Raw genomic sequence first — 20901 nt, forward strand, 5'->3', positions numbered from 1 at the left:
TGTGTGTATAACAAACTGCAAATCTAAATAATTAGCGGGGCTCTACTTTCTGAGGCGGATGGGCACCTTCCCTGACTGTCACCCTCTCGTCTCCAACTAGATAATTCGTCTTTGAGTTCAATGAGTGGGGAAATGGACGTGAACTGAGAGGCACAAACCTGCATTTTCGGCGCGAGGAAACCCGTCAAAAAGAAATATATTCGGCCGGAGTCGTGGGGAAGATGCAACGATGAGTCAACCTCAGCTAAATGAGTTCATTCCTCCCCCGGAGTGCCCTGTTTTTGAGCCCAGCTGGGAGGAATTTGCCGACCCTTTTGCGTACATCAACAAAATACGACCCATTGCAGAGAAAACTGGCATCTGCAAAGTCCGCCCGCCGCCGGTGAGTGTTTCCTCGTCCCGGCAGTGTTTCTACTTGTTGTTTTGTACGGTGTGTCGGCCTGCGAGGCTGTTGTTAATTTAGCAGGCAAAGTTGTGTTTGTAGACAGGTTTCAACATGGCGGATTGCGGCTCCGAGTTGAATTGTCAGCGAGCTGTGATCCCGGAGTGTGTTGTGTTTTCAGCAGAGAAACCTCCCCAACCCAGCCCGAAAACCCCCAAGAACCGGACAAGTTTTTTCACCTCCGTGTGCCGTCTCCATCTAACAGCCGGCTTCACGGGGAGACGGTTTCTAAAAATAATTCAAACGTTAAAGTTTTGCCTGAATGCAAATCTCAACAGAAATTGTTTACGTTAGCACAGAGCGAAACGCTTCCTGTACACAGCGCACGGAAATAAACCAAGAAATCTGAAGTAGTCTTCAGGTTTCTGCCTTTTTTGCTCAGCTGGTTAGATGAGGGCCAACTTTCCCAGCTGGGTTTGACGGGTTTAGCTGCCGTGTCTGTTATCTGGGCCCGTTTAAAGCTGCAGTTGTCTGACATTAACGCTGGCTAACGTTACCTACGTGCTCGGTGACCAAGTGTTTATGGAGAGATGGGGTCGCTTGAACACGGACACTGTTTCTGCCACACTTTCATCTTTTATATATATATATATATGTAAATGCAAGAAAAGCCTCAATCGACGCTATTATACCTGGTGGTTAACAGTGTCCTTTTACTTTAAGTTTGCTGTGTAGTAATATAAGATTATTATGATAATAACTGGGGCGATTGGCTGTCTTTTATAACATTTGCTCTGTCCAACTGGAGGATTACAAAGCACTAATCCGCACACCTCAAACGTCAGAGGAGTTTAATAGAAAATGTTTTTGACACATTAAGAGGATGAAATAATAATAATAATAATAATAATAATAATAATAATAATAATAAAGCCAGTCCTCCTCAAATAGACAGAATTTGAAAGTACCTCACATTGACCTTATTTCTGATACACTGTGGGAGAGGAGGGCAGTCAAGGGTGTGTCCAAGCTTCCAGGCAAATTAGATAAAAGGCAAATTCATCTTAAATTAATTATTTTGCCATGATTAGTGACCAACATGAGTTGTCACATATGCATGTTTCATTCAAAAACACCAAGTTCCTGGATGGGAATAGTTTTTCTGTGATCTGTGTGTTTCATATAAAGTGAGACTCATCTGTAGTAGAAATTAAGAAGCTGTAAAAAGGTTAGGTTTTGTTTTTTTTTTGTTTTTTTGTTTTTTTTTTTTGGGTACAGTTTAACAGAAAGGATATGGGGTGAGGGGGACTGGGTGGTTATTTAAAAAAAAAAAAAAAAAAAGGGGATGGGAGAGAGACTGCTTTTAGTGTCTGCTGATGTTCTGGCTGAAAATGCACTGCTCTTGTAAACAAAAGAAGGCAATGGCAAAAGCTCTGAGCAAAGATAGTGGATGCTGCTTGTGTTGGTTTTTCATGACATGAATTAGTCAGAGAGGGCAGCATATTGTACTGCCCTTTCTTGACCAGGCTTAAACTTCACTTTACTCTACAGTGCCTATGATTTGTTGTGTTTTTTCCTCCCTAAAGGAGACTTGTTGTTTCATGTGATTATTTAGAAATATATTGTGAAACTTGTGGTCTATGTCACTTTTTTGCCTGAACAAATTCAGGGTTTCATCAGAGGTCGTTGTAAATTAGATATCTTTATGACTACAATGGCAGGTTGTAAAATAATTCCTTTAATTACATACCATATAGAGAAGATACAGTGATATTAGGACAAAAAAGAGGGGAAAGTTGCATGTTTAAATTGATTATTTACCCTAAGTTGTGTGAGGGTTTATCGTTGTTACTCACTTCCCCTGCTGCTGGACAAATTGTGCCAAAATTTGGCCCATGTGTGTCAAATAAACCAATAAACAACCTTAAATCCTTCAGCAATGTGACTGAGCTCTTGAGTGAAAATACAAGGCAGCCGTGGATATCCTGGAGGCTTGTATGGTTAAGGCACACATTGTGTGCATGTAGCATCCTGTGTTTCTTTGTTTCCATTTCTCTACTTTTCGCTCATTTTAAGGATTCATAAAGAGAGCATTTTAGAAAGGAAGAAGACATTGCACCACAACTTGTTTCTGATCACTGATTTCTGGGTGCTCAGTTTGTGGTCAGTATTTCTTCCGCCTTTGCACCGGTTAGATTTGACTGAAGATGTTATTAGCACATATGCAAATGATTGTCGTTGATTATGTTATGTTTTGTTGGTGGTTAACTTCTCACCACTAGTATTTGTCATTGTGTGCGAGAGGGAAAGCTGGTTAGGTTTGAACCAAAAATGCTTGTAACTGAATTGGCGTCATCAGACCTAGTATTGAAGAACCCAGTGCTGTCTGTGTTTTCAAAGCATTTCTTTCACCTTTTGTGACCACTTATTTGTGTGTCTAATCCAGCTTTGTCTACAGATGATAAGATGATGTTATGGCACCTATTGTTGTCCCTCTTGACTAGCTTTTTTTCAGACCAGGAAGAAAAACAGCCTGCCCAGACCCAGTAAAAAGTGTAGGCAACATTTAAAATTTTTTTTTGCTGCTAACAGCACAGTCATAAGAGGCGATTTATAAAGTGAATGCTAGCCATTTTATTTAGGAAATGTTCATTTAATTGTTGTCTGATTTAGATCCTGAGCAGTAGCCTAATCTCTAGGTTTGGCTTACTCATCACATGACCAGTTTTCACATTTTTATTTCTTGCATGCAAATATTTCATGTAACATTTTTGTTACATGTTTTTAGTTTTACAGTTTCAGGAGGAGTTTAGTTCCAGGATGTGGACAGTGTTTTTAGGGCAGAACTAATAATTTGTTTTGGTGTTGATAGGTTAACTTTGTTATGATACAAATGCAATGACAAGTCACTCCACTGAGCTAATCAGATTTTTATTTTTTTTTTAATTGTTTATAATGTGATTTGTGGTTTTTTGTTTTTTGTTTTTTTTTTGTCTGAAAGCCTAAAGAGTCGAGGACACGTGGTTAAATGCATAGTTGGTAGAAATTCTGACTTGAGCTCACCAAAAACAGTGTAGTGAAGATTTAATATGTATAGTCTTTTATGAAAATACTTTTTTCAAGCCTAATGAAGGGCAGATATGAAAACTAAAACTCATTCAGAAATAGCACTTTTCTCTGCTCCTCATGACATAACAATTTTGTGCTTCTGATGAAATTTAAGTATTTATTTCAGCTATATACATTTGAACTGTTTTCATACTAACATTCAATATTTCCTTAGCCAAAATAACAATGCGTCTCAAGTTGGTCAAACGAGCAGTCTCAGTCTAGTTGCGCAGGAGGTTGTGTGTACTAGCATCACCACGTTCTCTTTTAATCTAGTCTGCAAGTGCCTTTCAAAAGTATATTAAATGTAGAGCATTAATTACTTTTTTTGTTGTTTGTTTGGTTTTTTTGGTGCAGGCTGCTTAAATTGATTTATTTTTCATAAGAACATTTGATTTTAACTTTGTCATTTTATTGAATGCAGTAATAAGGCAATTCATTCACATCCAAAACAAACATAATTTTTCAGTGTGCATTAATGTGTGTATGTCGATTTTCACCAAAAAATTGATTGATTGACTGACTTTTACTGTCCCCCTCAGTGGAAATTTGAACAGATTTCCAACACTGACCAATCATATTGCCCAACCCAAAACATTGCTCTCAGCATATTCGCATGTTTACAAACAGTACATTCCTCTTGGTTTGCATCCAATAACAACCTTTTGTTTATGTGGAGAACTGCATCCAATTTGATTTCTTGGACTGTATTTGTAAATGAGAACAGTTCTAACACTTATCTCTGTTGGCTCAAACTTTGCCAGGTATAGGAATTAAAACCAGCCTTATTGATGAGAAACAACAACAAGGAACTTTATTTCCTTAAATTTTCCTGAAATATTTGGGTAATTTGTGTATCACGCCCTGCTGCCACACAGTCATTATTACACCAAACCTGCAGCTGAAAATAATCCTTTTATAAATCAGCTTCTTACAGATTGACAAATCTGTAATCAAATTTTATTTTGTGAGCTTTCTCTGTCAGCATAACCATCATTTTGTTTAATTAATTCTGTTTCATAATCCCCTCAGGAATGGCAACCACCCTTTGCCTGTGATGTGGACAGACTGAAGTTCACACCACGAATACAAAGGCTTAATGAATTGGAGGTACAGTCATATGTTATGTTATATATTTGATGTCTTAAATGTTACTGGGGAAATGTAACTTGTCCTATTTCTGGATAATGCCACTTTAAACAATGAAATGATTATTCTAACTAACCATTTGTTCATTATGTTTTTAGGCTCAGACCAGAGTCAAGCTTAACTTCCTGGATCAAATAGCAAAATTCTGGGAGCTTCAAGGATGCACTCTGAAAATTCCTCATGTGGAAAGAAAGATTTTGGATCTTTACCAGCTGAATAAAGTATGTACAAATTCTAATTTTATAACCAAGAGCATAGGAAAAGACTGGTGGACATTTTGTGTGGTGAATTACATATGACCACTTTCTTCACATAAATGGAAAATAAGAGTACACCCTCTAAAATAAAGAACATATGATTTTGTCTCTCTCCTAAGCTGGTGAATGAAGAGGGAGGTTTTGATGCAGTCTGCAGAGAGAGACGTTGGACTAAGATATCTGTTAAGATGGGCTTTGCTCCAGGCAAAGCAATTGGCTCTCATCTGCGGACACACTATGAGAGGATCCTCTATCCATATAACCTGTTTCAGACTGGAGCCAATCTGCCAGTACGTCACATCACTTGTTTTCTTTGCTTGGTAAAGCAACAGTAGCTACACTCGCTTCAATGAATGTTTAATGGTTGAATTAACAGTCCATTACAGTGTTTTTCAACATATTCAGTTTTGTAGTACCAAATGACTGAGTCAAACAACAATGAAAATATACCAGTTACTGAACAGTGCTGAGGCTTCACAAATGCATTTGTTTGCTGTGGTGGTGAAGTGCAAGTTTTCAGTTTTCAAAGATAGTGAATTTCCCCTTTTGGGGCTGGTAAGGCCAGTTGTACTAGTATTTAAAATAAGCCCCAAGCTGTTGTCTATTTGAAGAGCAAGAGCTCATAAAACATTTAAATCCTCAATTTAGAAATTTCAGTATTTATTTTAAACATTTGCTAATGCCAAGATTTTTAGTTCTGTATCATCTTTATTGTCTGAGACAATTTTGTCAATTTGGTCAAAATTCTAATAATTTTTACTTCACTTGGTTTTTAACTAGATTAGTCTAATATTAAATATTTGAAGATTTCATGTCTTCATTCTGCAGAAGGCCACCTTGACCAATGACACAAAAGACAAGGAGTACACCCCTCATGACCTCCCACAGCGCCAGTCTGTCCAGCCCCAGGAGACCTGTAGCATCGCTCGCAGAGCCAAACGAATGAGATCTGAAGTAAGTCAAATCTTTGGTGTTCACTGTTGTCTTATGTTACCACTTGGGACATCAAACAAATGTATATCCTTAAACATTTGAGACGCATTCAACAAAAATTCTCTATGGAGCCGTTGAACAGAGGCAGAAATGTCTTAATGCCATAAATGCCAATAGTCCCCTGAATTAAGTTTCTACACCTGATGTCTTGCTGTCTTTCTATTTTTCCCTGATTTTGACAGAGAGGCTGTGTCAAAATCGAACCTGGGGAAGTTTGTGAGAATCGTCCTAATCTCAGGAGGAGGATGGGAACATATGTTGCCAAACAAGAGCCTGGTAAGACAAGTGCTGATTGGTTTATATGGGCAATGAGATCAGTTGAACAAAATTAGCAAGAATATTAAAGCAATCATTGAGCCATTCTCCATGACTTTCAGTAAGAATGGCTGTGACTGAGGTGAAAAACGAGCCAATTAAACATGAGGATCCTACAGAATATGAAGAAATGCTATTAAATAGCATAAACAAACCCCCCCAGAGTAAAGTAAGTGTATTCTGTTGTTTTCAGTTGATGTTTTAGATCGTTACAATTCCAATATTGTACAAATAAAAAATATTTATCCATTTTGGAGGATGCTTACATGCTGCTGTCAGATACACATACGGAAGAGGAAAATTGCACATCCAAGAACAAAGGCAGCTTTCACAATTGTTCTGTGTACTCAGGTGGACCAGTACATGTGTCTGGTATGCGGTAGTGGGAGTGCTGAAGACCGCCTGCTGTTATGCGATGGCTGTGATGACAGCTATCACATCTTCTGTCTAATCCCTCCCCTCCATGATGTCCCTAAAGGCGACTGGAGATGTCCCAAGTGCCTGGCTCAGGTGAGCTGCCAGCCCCCACCCCCCCAGGGACCTGGATCCTGACAGACATTTATAATTGGGAACAAGAGAATAATTTCCTGCCTAAGATCAACAGACATCGTAAAGATGCAAGGGATTGGCTTTTAACTTCATCTTCAATCTTTATTCTCACAGGAATGTGGCAAACCTGCTGTCGCTTTTGGTTTTGAGCAGGCCAGCAGGAGCTACACCCTTCAAGCTTTTGGAGACATGGCTGACTCCTTCAAGTCTGATTATTTCAACATGCCAGTTCATGTGAGTTGACATCACTTCTTACTTGATATAGTTTCCATTCTACGAATTCAGTTTTTGTTGGCAATTACACTTAATTTCAGTTCCTGGTTAAAGTGTAATGAGTTCTAATATGCTAAGTTACAGGAACTTTGTGAACAACCAACAGTATCAGCTTTCATTTATTTTTATGCATTTCCTACAAACGCATTAGCAACCTCATGTGTTCATGAGGTGCTGAGTGAGAATGAATAATGATTTTTAATAACTGTATGATTGAGCGGTCGGATAACAATATGTGAACAAAATAGATTATTTTAAGGGAAAGTGTTTATTGGTATCAGGCTGACAACATGAGCATTGCTGGTGGTTTAGGAATGCTCCAATTTATAAAGGGATGAAGATTAGATTATAATCAACAGGACATTGGAAAACTGTGAATAAGTTGCTCATAGAGTATATGTATGTCAGTGTGCTTGGGTAATGGCTAATGTCCAGGGATTTCTCCCTCAGACCTATGTTCACTTGGCAGTCCTCTGAAGCTCTCAGTCTGCCGCAAAACCCTTCAATACAAGTTTAAACAAAGCCAAAGTTGTGGCAGCATTGGCAGGTTCAGCAAAAAAACAGTACGGCTAATGTGCAGAATGAAAAAGGCAGAGATAGGAGTTCAGGGTGAGGCTACTAAAGATGTCTGTACCAGTAACAGTTTTTGGGTGTGGCATTCAATGAAGGTGGACCATCTCAACAACCATGTCCCATGTCTATTACAGGAGGTATGCCTTTGGACAAACCTTGTACACCTTTCCAGATGTCATATTAAAAGCTGTTTTCCCAACACCAGTATTATTTATGCTCTTACATAATCTGAAATATGCAGTGTGTCAGAGGAAATGCAAGTTTTACTGACAAGCTATTACTGACATTTATGCCAAATCCTAATAATGTGAGCTCTATTTTTATTTTGAAGAAAGGTCTTCTGAGACTAGAGGCAGATTTTGGCAAATTTTATAGGGAAACTCTTTGGATGCTGTTATTTCGTTTTATGACTTTGGTGTGGGACAAAGGAATGCTTTGATAATACACCAGAGAAAGTCTTGTTTGTCTTATCTAAAGCCTAGGGGAGGGGCACGGGGGGGGGGGGGGGGTCGGCGTCAGTGCCTATCCTATCATGCCTGCGTTTCCTTTTACACAGGCGTCGATCCAGCTCTGACTGCCAGTGCTGCCAGGTTATTGCCACAACAACAATATGCCATCAGTCCATGTTTGTATTCATTATTCAGAACTGCGGGGCAGAATAAAAGTGCAGCATTCCCGTCTTGAACAGGCTGCACAAAGAGCCTGTAAATAGAGCATCTGATTAAACTTACTCTGGGGGGAGGGGGAAAAAAAATACTCATATGAACTTATACTGTCCAAACAATTCAAGCGCCAAGTCAGACATATGCACCAGGGCTTGGAGAAAAGTATCATTGTTTATCTAGTATTATTGTTCGAGATGTGCAATTTTTGGTTATTTAATGGAGTGTTTTTTGTTTTGTTTTGTTTTTTTTTTATTAGATGGTTCCTACAGAATTGGTAGAGAAGGAGTTCTGGCGTCTAGTCAGCACCATTGAAGAGGATGTCACTGTGGAGTACGGAGCAGACATTGCCTCCAAGGAGTTTGGGAGTGGTTTTCCTGTGAGGAACAGCCATTTTGAAGTCTCTTCTGAGGATGAGGTACAAATAGTCTTTCATGGAAATGATTCAATACTGTCAAAATTCATTCTTCATCATTATTTAGTGTTGTTTTTTTTTATTTAAATTAAGCATTACTGAAAAATATTATGATATAACAATTTAAAGTTAACTGTCATTTCTCTAGAATATAATGAAAATATATTGATTACTAGCATACAAACAATAATGACTAAAGTTTGGCAATTGTGAATACTTGATAAACATTTATCATTTATGCAAAAGTGAAATCTTTGTCAAACCTTCTGATATTATAAATCTGTGGAGGCCACAAACTAAGAGACATGAAAATTGCTAAAATGGATTTGTTCTGTTTATAAGGTTATATTTGAGTGAAAAGTTAAGTGTTGTGACCTGTCTCTGACCGGCAGCATTACCTGAGCAGCGGGTGGAATCTGAACAACATGCCAGTGCTGGATGCCTCGGTGCTGACTCACGTTACGGCCGACATCTGTGGGATGAAGGTACCCTGGCTCTATGTGGGCATGTGCTTCTCATCCTTTTGCTGGCATATTGAGGACCACTGGAGCTACTCAATAAACTATCTACACTGGTAAAGTGCATTCACCAAACTCTGTTGTGTTTCTGTAATAGTGATTCTTGATGATTGCTTTCTTAGGCTTAGAACACTTTAAATAAATAAGTTGCCATTTGCTGTCATGGTTTCAGTCAATCTATACCTCGAATATTACAGTATATCCAATATTAGTCTTCCAAAACCTTAATAGAAAAGTAAGGTATAATTTGCCTGGTAAAAGAAGTGCCTCTTTGACCATATGTATAGGGGGGAGCCAAAGACTTGGTATGGGGCTCCAGGTTATGCTGCAGAGCACCTTGAGTCTGTCATGAAGAAACTGGCCCCTGAGCTGTTTGAGTCCCAGCCAGACCTTCTTCACCAGCTGGTTACCATCATGAATCCCAATACACTGATGAACAACGGTGTGCCGGTAACAAGCTCACTTTGATGTTCAATGATGAATAATTGTGTTTAAATGTCTGAAACAAAACCAGATCTTTATTCAGTAAGTTTGATGACAAATCACGCGACACCAAATCATATGACGCTAAGTTTTTGATGCATGATTTAAACAAGGAAACATCAACAAATTCATGCTTTCCCTGTCCTGTGATTTATTTTTTTATTTTTTACTTTTTACTCTAGCTAATAGATAATAAATAAATAATAGATATTGAAAATTATGTTAATTAAAAAAAGATCTAGTACAGGCGAAATCTAGAATAGACCAGTTAAGTGTTCTTGTCATTGATTTGAAGTAACTGCAGCTTGTAATTCTTTCTTTCTTACTTTCTTTACCTGCTCTTAATTAGATCTACCGCACTAATCAGTGTGCAGGTGAGTTTGTCATCACATTTCCCAGAGCGTACCACAGTGGATTCAACCAGGGGTTCAACTTTGCTGAAGCTGTTAACTTCTGCACAATGGACTGGGTAAGAAATTGGTTGATCCCTCTGTTTGCATAGCATGAGCCAAGTGCTTTCTAAAAGAAATTCATCTTTCCTCAAATGTAGTAGCTTTGCAAGATCATTCAGTAAATGTTTTGCTGTATGCAGAGATCAGAGAAAAAAAATTCCTTTAACATCAAAATAATTGAATAATCTCAACAATATTTACCACTAATGTCGATGCTTTCTGCCACATAAGTGACTTATCTTCATGTTTTCTGGTAGATGTCCATTGGCCGGAACTGCGTGGCGCACTATCGCCAGCTGAGCAGGTACTGTGTCTTCTCTCATGACGAGATGATTTGTAATATGGCCACAAAAGCAGACGTGATGGATGTTGAACTGGCATCAGCAGTGCAAAAGGAGATGACCATTATGATCCAAGAAGAAGAGGAATTGCGAGCAAAGATTAATAAAATGGTGAGCAGTTCTTATATTTATTGTGTATCAAATGAAATTATTAAAATGAAGGCAACGTGTACTTTCTGTCTTTGAGTGCAAACCACAGTCTGAAAATTAGAGTAAATGGTTGGAATTTAAGGTCTTATCATTCATTCTTCACTTATGTTTACTGGTGTGTGGTGGTTACAGCAAAAGTGGTATATCTTTTCATGATGTGGAATCTGGGATACGTTATAGAAAATTAATTATCGTTAATTTTAAAAAGATTAAGATTAGAATTTTTTTTTTTTTCTGGATTAGATTTTTTTTTTTTTTTTTTCTGCACAGCTGTCTCTTCTCTTTATAATTTTTTTTTTATATATATATAATCCCTAGGGGGTGGTGCAATCACGGCAAGTTGATTATGAAGTGCTCCCAGATGAGGAGCGACAGTGCTCCAAGTGTCGGACCACCTGCTACCTGTCTGGTATCACCTGTGCCTGCAGTCCTGGCAAGATGGTTTGTCTGTACCACACCCAGGACCTCTGCTCATGTCCTCACAGCAACCTCACACTCCAGTGAGTCAATCACATCAAGTGAACACACTGGCTTGTGAATTCCACTTGTTGTTTTTGTTTTTTGTTTGTTTGTTTGTTTTGTCTTTTATTACCACTACAATAAAGTATAGTATCATCACATAAAAAAATCTGTAAGTCACTTCATCATTTACATACAGGAAACTATCAAATATTTTAAACAAACAATCCCTTAAAGAGAATTATTTTAGCTCTTCACCAAAAAAATGTCCTACTTTAAGTTTTTGTAAACATAACACCTTTCTGTCACAGGGCAAAGAGACCAAATTAGACTAGCAAAAATAAATTAACTTTTCATTAAGCTTGAATCAATTCACAACATTCTACTGATGATAGTTGTGACAGGTTTTTGTGTACCACAAATGATGAGTTTTTTGTTTGTTTGGTTGGTTTTTTTTCCCCATATAAAGTTTGAGATTATAACTAATTATTTTGGTATTGTACTAATAGTTTTGATTCAGATTTAACAGTCAGCTGTCTTGCTTTGTCTTTTCCATCAGTTACAAGTTTACACTGGATGCATTGTACCCCATGATGTCATCAGTGAAGCTGCGTGCAGAATCGTATAAAGACTGGCTCCGTAGTGTTCAGGAGATCCTAGAGAACAAAGGAAACAAGAAAAGAGGTTTGAAGAAAATACAATAAATATCCATGTCACTAAATCCTGTTCCCCAAAAAGTATACCCCACCCCTAGTTAGAAGGAGACCCTCATAAATCCTGTTGGAACACTGTCTTGTATTCTTGTACATTTTAAGACAGTTGCTGTTGGCACATATACCATGTCTGTCTTTTTTTTTTTTTTTTTTTCCTCCTCTCTTTTATTTTAGAGACGTGAACTTGGACTGTGAGTCTGTGAATGTGTTTCTTGAGAATTTAAGAGTTCCATTTTCTGATTAGGTTTGGAGGAGCTTCACAGCCTGTTGGAGCAGGCAGAAACAAAGGCATTCCCACAAACTGCACTCCTGGATCAGCTGCGCAAAGTCACCTCAGAGGCAGATAAAGTTGCTGTGATGGCACAACAGCTTCTCAATGGAAAGAGGCAGACGAGGTAGGACAAAAACAGATGTGCATGCTTGGTTGCTTGGCTATGATTATTTCAAAAAACTACAGAACAGACACAATTTAACTGATTGAGACTAAGGTCCACCCATCGGTGATAAGATATTATCAGATACAACAACTGATGGTTGTAAAAATAAAAAATTAATAAAGTGAAGTTACCAAGTTAAACTGAAAGATAAGATGGGGCATAAAAAACATTTTAAATTTGGTTTTCAGAGCCTGAATAAAGTCAGACAGGGAGGTTGTAAAATATTCAAAATTATTATTATTATTATTATTATTATTATTATTATTATTGGAGGTTGTGGATGACGCAGGTAATGTTTTCCAGTCAACTTGCTGGAAAATGTGGCAAAATGCAATTTTTATTTTTAGTTTGGACACAAAAATGACAAAGCATAATAATTAAGAATAATAAATTCAAATTTTTTTCTCTATCTATTATCGGTGTGTGATGGAGTTTTAAATCTGTGTTGCAGGTATCGCTCTGGAGGAGGAAAGTCTCAAAACCAGAATGAATTGACTGTGGAGGAGCTGAGGTCTTTTGTCCGACAGTTAGACAACCTGCCATGTACTATCCGACAGGCTCCTTTACTGAAGGTCATTGAGCTTAGATTATACTGATTATCATGTTTGAGCATTTTGTATGTTCCATTTTATCATTTTAATTAGTACATTTGAACTAGTTTCGGCCTTATAGTATTGGATTTCTGAACTCTGCCTTGTCTATAGTGTCTAAGTATTCAAATATTGGTACTGAATGTCTGTTCAATGTGACCTCCAGGACCTTTTGACCAGAGTGGATGACTTCCAGCAGTGCAGTGAACGTCTCCTTGCTGATGAGTCCCCCAGCCCACTGGAGTTGCAGGACCTGCTGGATGTGAGTCTGGGCTTGGACGTGGAGCTGCCACAGCTGCCTCTGCTCAGGGAAAGACTGGAGCAGGCTCGCTGGCTGGAGGCTGTTCACCAGGCCAGCAGCTGGCCAGACAGCCTCTGCCTGGACACCATGAGGAGGCTGATAGACCAGGGCGTCGGCCTCGCCCCTCACAACTCTGTGGAGAGAGCCATGGCTCGTCTGCAGGAACTGCTGACAGTGTCAGAGCAGTGGGAGGAGAGGGTGCTCAGCCTCATAGAGGCAAGGTGAGGCCACACAGCTGCACCTGCTGTGTATGCATTTTCTATCCCTCTGTCTCTGTAGCTTTTTTTTTTTTTTTTTTTTTTTTTTAAATCATATTGAACAGACAATCAGTACCAAGACTGAACAAGGTCAAGTCAGATGCTGCAGCATTTTTCTTTTATGGAAATTGTTCATATCTGTTGTTTTGATAAAATCATCAATGCACCCTGTAAATAAAAAGTATGCTGAACTAAAAAAAAAAAAAAATTCTAAATTGTTGGTTACATATTCTTCATCCTGCCTGCTCCATCTCTGTCTTGACTTTCTCATCCCCTCAGCACTGTGTCTTTCATTAATATTGTGTATATCCACAATGTATTGAATGAATTGAAAACACGAAACAAGCTAAAAATTTAGATGGTATAGAATGAATAAGATATAAATGTCTGCTGAAGGATGGTATTTTGACCATGGGTTCCACATAGACCAGAGCATCAATCTTTGCCTTAGCAAGTGAATAGTTGTATCATTTACATTAATACTGGCATTTCATTTCAGTCATGCATTTTATCTTCTTGAACTATTCAACTTTATGTCCTTAAACAGGCCATGTCACAGCTTAGAAACACTAGACGCTGCTCTACAGGAAGTTGAAAACATCCCTGCTTACCTGCCCAACTGTCTACAGCTAAAGGACGTTGTCACCAAGGCCAAAAAATGGCTGCATGAAGCTGAAACACTCCAGGTAAAAAGAAAAAAAAAAGTGCTATATGTAAAATGTTGCTGATATTTGACAAGGCTACATGTGGTGGTGCCAGATGGACTGTAAATACTTTGGGACTATGCTTGTAGCTCGGTGGACGTATTCCAGTGCTAGACAGCCTCTCTGAGCTGGTTCTCAGAGCAGAGGGCATTCCAGCAAGGCTTGAGCCGCTGAGCCGATTGGAGGCCCTCATCTGTGATATTCAGGCCTGGAAGGAGAGTGCAGCAAAGACATTCCTACTGAAAAACTCCCCCTTCTCTCTCCTCGAGGTAAACTGTGATAATATATCGTTTGAGTCCTTTCAAAGCTGCTGTATGTGTCAGCATCAATAGCTGATGTGAGCTTGCTCTGATGTTTTCAGGTACTTTGTCCAAGATGTGATTTAGGGACTGGCCATCAGAAGTCACGGTCTAAAAAAACAAGAGAAACTCCACAGATCAGTAAAAAAGCTTTAACAAAACTGGAGTCTCTGAGTGATGTTGAGAGAGCGCTCTCTGAGAGCAAAGATTCTGCTTCTGCTGTGAGTTTGGCTGCATTTATTTATTTTTCTTTATTGTTTTTTGATCATCTCCCCAACAAGTATAACTGTGTAACATAATGTAAAAGTATAACAGAACAGCATTAGCATTGTATAAAGCTTGTATCATAACAGTTTGTTTTAATCTAGAAAGCTGCATGTTTATTTTTTTCTATAATAGAGCAGATATCGTGTGTGTGTGTGTGTGTGTGTGTGTGTGTGTGTGTGTGTGTACTAATGAGGCAACAGAGGATAGAATGGATGACTCACAGTGAGCAGTAAAACATTATTACTGATTACTACTGAGATGAGTTAGAATTTGCTAAAAATTAATCAATAAATTGAATCTTCTCTCGTCACAGATGAGCACTCTAGCGGAAGTCCACCAGAGGGAGATGGAAATCTTGTTGGCTCTAAGGGCTTCAAATGAATCGAAGCTTATTCCTGCTGAAAACTGTTGCACAGTTAATTCTTGCCTTTGCCAAAAGGCTCCTTCAGGTCCCATGGTTCAGTGTGAGCTCTGTCGAGAAGTTTTCCACTGTGGCTGTGTGGACACCACCTCAGACCTCAAGTACGGTCAGCCCTGGCTTTGCCCTCTTTGTCAGCGGTCAAGAAAGCCCCCTCTGGACAAAGTCTTGCCCCTGCTAGCTTCGTTGCAGAGGATTCGGGTTCGACTTCCAGAGGGTGACGCCCTGCGCTTCCTCATTGAAAGGACTGTGCGATGGCAGCACAAGGTACAACAGGCCTGCACAGAGGGAATACTGGAGAAACTGTCAAAGATGGTAAGTGGAAACGAGGGTATAATATTGTTGAAAGGCGAAGACTTTTGACTACTACTTTGTTTATATCCTCTATCAGAGGGTGCCTTTGTTATTAGTGGCATTAGCTGGATGGCATTATACACTGTTGATTGAGGTGTATATTTTTAGGGGAAAACTGGACCCAGAATATCGTCACATCTGACTCAGGAAAAAAATGATTCATCTTTTCATACAGAGCATCAATGTGTTCCACTCCAGGGTAAGTGTTAAATTATTTTTGCTCCCTCCATCTATGCATACTTTGTATTTCTTCTTTTTAACTTTAGCCTCTGCCCTCCATCATATTTGTCATAGGACTTAGTCCTGAGTTGGATGAGTTGATGGTGGAGGGATTCCTGCTGCAGGTCACTCTGCCTGAGACTGAACAGCTGTACAGATACCTGCTGTACAAACTAGCCCCCCTGCCGTCACCTAGCACCCCCTGTGGGAACGATGCAGAACAGGACCAACAGTCTCAGAAAGGAAGCCCCCACCACAACAAGGTAACGATTACAGCAAAGAGAATTGTTTAGGGATTGCTATCCTTCAGTATATTAATTATAACATGAATGTCTGTAATGCAGAATGGAGTGTCCAGTCTTAAAAAGGAGGCAGTAAATGGTCAGAGCAAAAGGACCAAGCGGCGGAAGGAAAGCTCAGACTCTCAGCACAGTGACAGCGCCAAGAAGTGCCGAAAGAAGAAGTCCAAGAAAAACAAAGAGAGGAGTGAGGAGTCCAAGAGGATTAGTTCTCCAACACACACCCTCTCTGATCCTGCTCCGTCAGACTCGGAGGAGGACTACTCATTGTGTGCAGCTCCATGGTGTAGAGAGCCAGAGGGGGATGAGGTGAGCCATATATCATTTCATTATATAGACTGTATGCAGCATGTACATGACGGACTCTTGAATGTTTACTGACTTCTGTCATTGTTGTCATCAACATTTATGCTACACAAAAGGATTGTGCTATAAGATAGAAGAAAAAAACATACATAAATGTTTTCCTGCTTTTCAGGTAAACTGGGTCCAGTGTGACGGCAGCTGTAACCAGTGGTTCCACCAGGTCTGTGTGGGACTGTCTGCCGAGCGAGCGGAGAGGGAGGACTATATTTGCATAAGCTGCACACAGCCAGACTACAAAAAAGGAGAGTGAAGACCAAATTGTGACTTTGAAGGATCAGCAGTTTTGTTGCAAGCCGCAGCACTGAAGTGCACACCTGAACTCTGCGTGCCCTTGTGCCCCCCAGCCCCATTCCCCTTCGGCTTGCCCTTAGTGAACATGGTGCTATTTACTTTTTTCCCCAGAGTTACAAAAGACTTCTGTCACTGTTTTCATCACATGGCTCATTTTTCAGCCAATCAACTAATCCTTTTCCGAAACTTTCCAAGACTTGATGCAGATGTAAAAAAAATAGCAAAACATTTCAAAAACCAACAGCGCAGGGATTTTTCAACCAAAAAAAGTCAATTTGACATTACATTTTAGAACAGTTCTTTTTTTTTCTTTCTTTTTTTTTTTACAGGCGTCTGAACAATGTGAAACTTATCTTTCTCTCGTAGAATTATTATTTATCCAAGCAATAACTGAACTGATTAACTGAAGTTCACTTTTCACCTGAACTATATTTGTGCTTACACATTCTTTGATAGGATGCCTGAAACAGGCAAGAAACTAAGAATTCACTTTATGAATCCTATGATATTTCAAGGTTCAGTTAAAATTGATGAACTCAAATCAGAAACAAGAGAGGCAATGACTGTCTGAGCTTGTTGATCCAAAATATTCAGAAGGTTGCTCCTGAATATTTGTCCACATCCCTCAATAAATCAGTGACTTGTACGAAGTCAAGTTTCCCTTTTTGCGCTGTCTACAGAAGGAAAACATGAGCCCTGGCTCTGTAGTCCTCAGTTCTTGGTGAGACTTGATGTTCACAAAGTTAGAATGAACTGTCCGACATCAAAGGAATGTACATTTTGTTTTAGGATGGCTTTTCCCTTTATTGTTTAGGATGAAAATATTGTGTTGGACTTAGATTTAACACAGACTGTGTGATTTATTTGCCACGGGTATATGACCTTTTTCTGCTCCTTTGGGTAAATAATATAATTCATATGTTGCAGTTTGCATTATAAAATAAAAATGTTTGTTCCCATGTGTCTGGATGGGTTATTTGAAAATGAAGGCCATACATGGAAGATGTATTCAGATTATTCTTTGGTAGTGTGAGAAAAGTCTGAAATGTAATGTTATACAGCAGGTATAGCAAAAACAAATGAAAAGGAAGAAGAAAAATCTAACGAAGCTGCAGAGTTGGTTCTTACGTGTATTGCAGCCCTTTGCAGATGTCATCTGTCTCAAGAAAAGCTGTGAAGACACTTATGGTCTCATACTCACCCTTTCCACCGTGGCAGTTCATGTAACCAAAGTCAGAAAGGTAGGATGAGCTGAGGGAATATCAATGCATACATACAAATAATCACAGACTATCCCTTAAGTTTTAAACATCAAAATTTCAGGACTTGCATTTTTCCCTGAAACTCACAATTTTTTTTTTTAAGCTAATTTATTATAACACAAAGAACACCACTTGGCATTACGGTTAGCGCTGTTGCCCCACAACAACAGGGTCATGTGTTCGATTCCTGGGCCTGGGTCATTTCTGTGTGGAGTTAACATGTCCCAGTGTGGGTTTCCTCCCAACGCCCAAAGACATCATGTTTGGGTCAACTGGTGACTCTAAATTGTCTGTAGGTCTGAGTGGGAGTGTGAGTGGTTGTCGGTCTCTGTCGGTCTCTGTGTGGACTCTGTGATGGACTGGTGATCAGGGTGATCAGCTCCAGCACCCCCTGCGACATGGATGAGTGGTCGAAGGTGAATGAATGAATGAGCCAGTTGAACAGATCTACACAATCTGGTTCCACAGGCTAAACAGAATTCAAAGACACAGATTTTTTTTTTATTATTATTATGATTATTTTTTATTAGTGATTATATTTAAAGATTATTATTATGATTACTTAAGAGTGAAAAAGGAAAAGTTAAAGAGTGCTATCTGTTATGAAAGAAAAAAGGATTAGAGATTCTTAAGATTATTTAGATTATTTAGATTAGAGAGTATATAATCTGGTCCAAGTCAGTCAGTGATCTGTCCCCTGCCATGTTATTTGTTTGCATTAGTTGATCTTCCTCCATTTCTTCATGCTCTCTCCTTTGTGGATGGGGATTTTACTGGGGCAGAATCTTATGTTATTTTATGTTATGTTGTCCACAATATTTTTTCATTCAGGACTGTTGACGTTTAGTTTTGAAAATCGCCGAAAAGAAATTGCAAACTCGCTTTTTAAACTTCCGCAGTCCTTTCATTTTACCGCATATTCCTCTAGAGGAGCCAGCAACCTTTGCTTTGGTATTAACAGTTTTAAAGGTAGGTAAAGTTTCCTCACCCACTCCAGGCAACATCTCATGGCCATCAGTGTTAGCAGAGAGATCTGAGTCAGCTGTCTCTGAAGATCCTTCCGTCTCTAAAGATCCATCCGTCTCTGAAGATCCATCCGTCTCTGAAGATCCATCCGTCTCTGAAGATTCATCCGTCTCTGAAGATCCTTCCGTCTCTGAATATTCATCCGTCTCTGAATATTCATCCGTCTCTGAAGATCCAGTCTTCTTTGAAGATCCAGTCTTCTCTGAAGATTCAGTCTTCTCTGAAGATCCAGTCTTCTCTGAAGATCCAGTCTTCTTTGAAGATCCAGTCTTCTCTGAAGATTCAGTCTTCTCTGAAGATCCAGTCTTCTCTGAAGATCCAGTCTTCTTTGAAGATCCAGTCTTCTCTGAAGATCCAGTCTTCTTTGAAGATCCAGTCTTCTCTGAAGATCCAGTCTTCTCTGAAGATCCAGCCTTCTTTGAAGATCCAGCCGTCTCTGAAGATCCAGTCTTGTTATCTCCCCTTGTGCCAGCTGTTCCACCATCTAAATTAGTGATTTCATCCAACTCAGGTGTTGGCTTTGACTTATGGCTGGAGCAAGAAGTAATTTCTTTTTTGGCTGAAACTAAGTCATCTGAGCTCGACAGTGATTGTCTTAAATTACCAGGTCGTTCACTAGGTGTTACAAAGGGCTTGACTTTAACTCTCTTCGGCAGGTTTTCTTTTACTTTTGAAAGGGCTGCTGCCTCATAAAGGGAGAGTTGAGGGTGACTAAAATGCCTCATGGTAATAAACCGATGCCCCAGAGCTTGCTCAGGGGTAATTCTTTTCTCAGGATCTATGCACAGCATTCTTTTGAGAAGGCTTAAAAAAGCCTTTGCATCTTCACACTCAGAATAAGTCCTTATCCCTTGATAACATTTCACTAAATCATCCAGGGAGTCGTAATAATCAAAAATGCCTGAATAATGTTGGGCCACAGAGTTTGTGAAATTATTGTATTCTTCCTCTGTAGTCAGCCTCCAGGGAGAAAACATGGGTTCTATAGGTCTTGTGAAATACCGGTGAGAATGAAATCCATTCTTCAGCATGTCCAAAGTGGGCACACCCACCAGCTTCACAATGATTTTCATGTACTGATATGGACAACTGATTGGAAACAGGTTCTGGCCAAGGTACATGAAGGCCAGAAGGCAGCCCAGCGACCACATATCTACAGCCACAGTCAGCGGAATGCCCATAATGACTTCAGGGGCCCTGTATCCAATGGCCTGAATCTTTTGGCCGAGGCGCATTGTGGAGACGTGAGCCGCCAAACCAAAATCTATCAATTTCACCCTGAGGTGCTCTTGCCTGTAATCAGTGAACATTATGTTGTCTGGCTTGATATCTGTGTGCGACAGGTCTATGCTGTTGAGAGCCCTTAAAGCCACCAACATTTGCTGTGTGATTACTCGAATCTCAGGCAGTTTTAGTGGCCTAAAATTTCTGACAAAATAATCCACCGTTACATCCAGCTTTTCAAATACCAGACATACATGCTGTTTGTGCTGAAAATGCTCAATAAACCTGACCAGGTTGTTTTTATCTTGGTCAAGTTCCCTCAGTTTTTCAAGCATCCTGATCTCTCTTTTACCAGCCCAGGACATCTCCAAAATCTTCACAGCGACCTCCTCTCCGGTGTCTAACTTAGTGCACTTGGCCACCTGCCCATAAACTCCTTTGCCCAAGGATTTGTGTATTTCATACACACCTGTTTCACCCTTTAGAAGTGTGTTACTTTCTATCTCAAACTTGTCTGGTTGTTTATTTGCCAATGTCAACCTTGCTCCCATCTTCAAAAGTTCAATGCTTTCCAATCACTTCCGCGGTACTGTAACCAATCTCAGCCAATGTTCAGCGCAACTCAAACTGCTTCCAAATGTACGAATCCTGTTCAGCAATCTGTCCAAGTCTTGGAAAGAGTGGAGGTGTTAGGAAACTCTGTCTTATTTCCTGACATAAACTGCTAAGCTCCGTTCATTGAGATCAAAGGCATCAAAGGCGTGACATGATGTCATCACGTTCTGTGTGACATCA

The 20901-nt window shown here is 39.5% G+C and overlaps 1 protein-coding gene across 2 annotated transcripts; it reads left to right on the plus strand.

The window, feature by feature from the left end:
- The first annotated feature begins 88 nt into the window (after positions 1-88).
- kdm5ba (lysine demethylase 5Ba) lies at positions 89-17555 on the plus strand. Of its 2 annotated transcripts, none has more exons than XM_029501803.1 (27): positions 89-382; positions 4523-4600; positions 4738-4860; positions 5016-5186; positions 5725-5850; positions 6072-6165; positions 6267-6373; positions 6556-6714; positions 6868-6987; positions 8521-8679; positions 9069-9250; positions 9482-9644; positions 10027-10146; positions 10387-10581; positions 10939-11120; positions 11639-11763; positions 12037-12187; positions 12681-12801; positions 12986-13341; positions 13925-14063; positions 14171-14350; positions 14443-14601; positions 14961-15380; positions 15528-15618; positions 15714-15901; positions 15983-16246; positions 16416-17555. In XM_029501803.1, the coding sequence occupies exons 1-27, from the start codon at positions 230-232 to the stop codon at positions 16551-16553; spliced, it is 4464 nt and encodes a 1487-aa protein (XP_029357663.1). In that variant the 5' UTR covers positions 89-229; the 3' UTR covers positions 16554-17555. The 2 variants fall into 2 exon arrangements, with proteins under 2 accessions (XP_029357663.1, XP_029357664.1); XM_029501804.1 differs by having other exon boundaries at positions 5728-5850.
- The last annotated feature ends 3346 nt before the right edge of the window (positions 17556-20901 follow it).

The sequence above is a fragment of the Echeneis naucrates genome, chromosome 5 (assembly GCF_900963305.1).
Source record: "Echeneis naucrates chromosome 5, fEcheNa1.1, whole genome shotgun sequence".
NCBI classification, from domain to species: Eukaryota; Metazoa; Chordata; class Actinopteri; order Carangiformes; family Echeneidae; genus Echeneis; species Echeneis naucrates.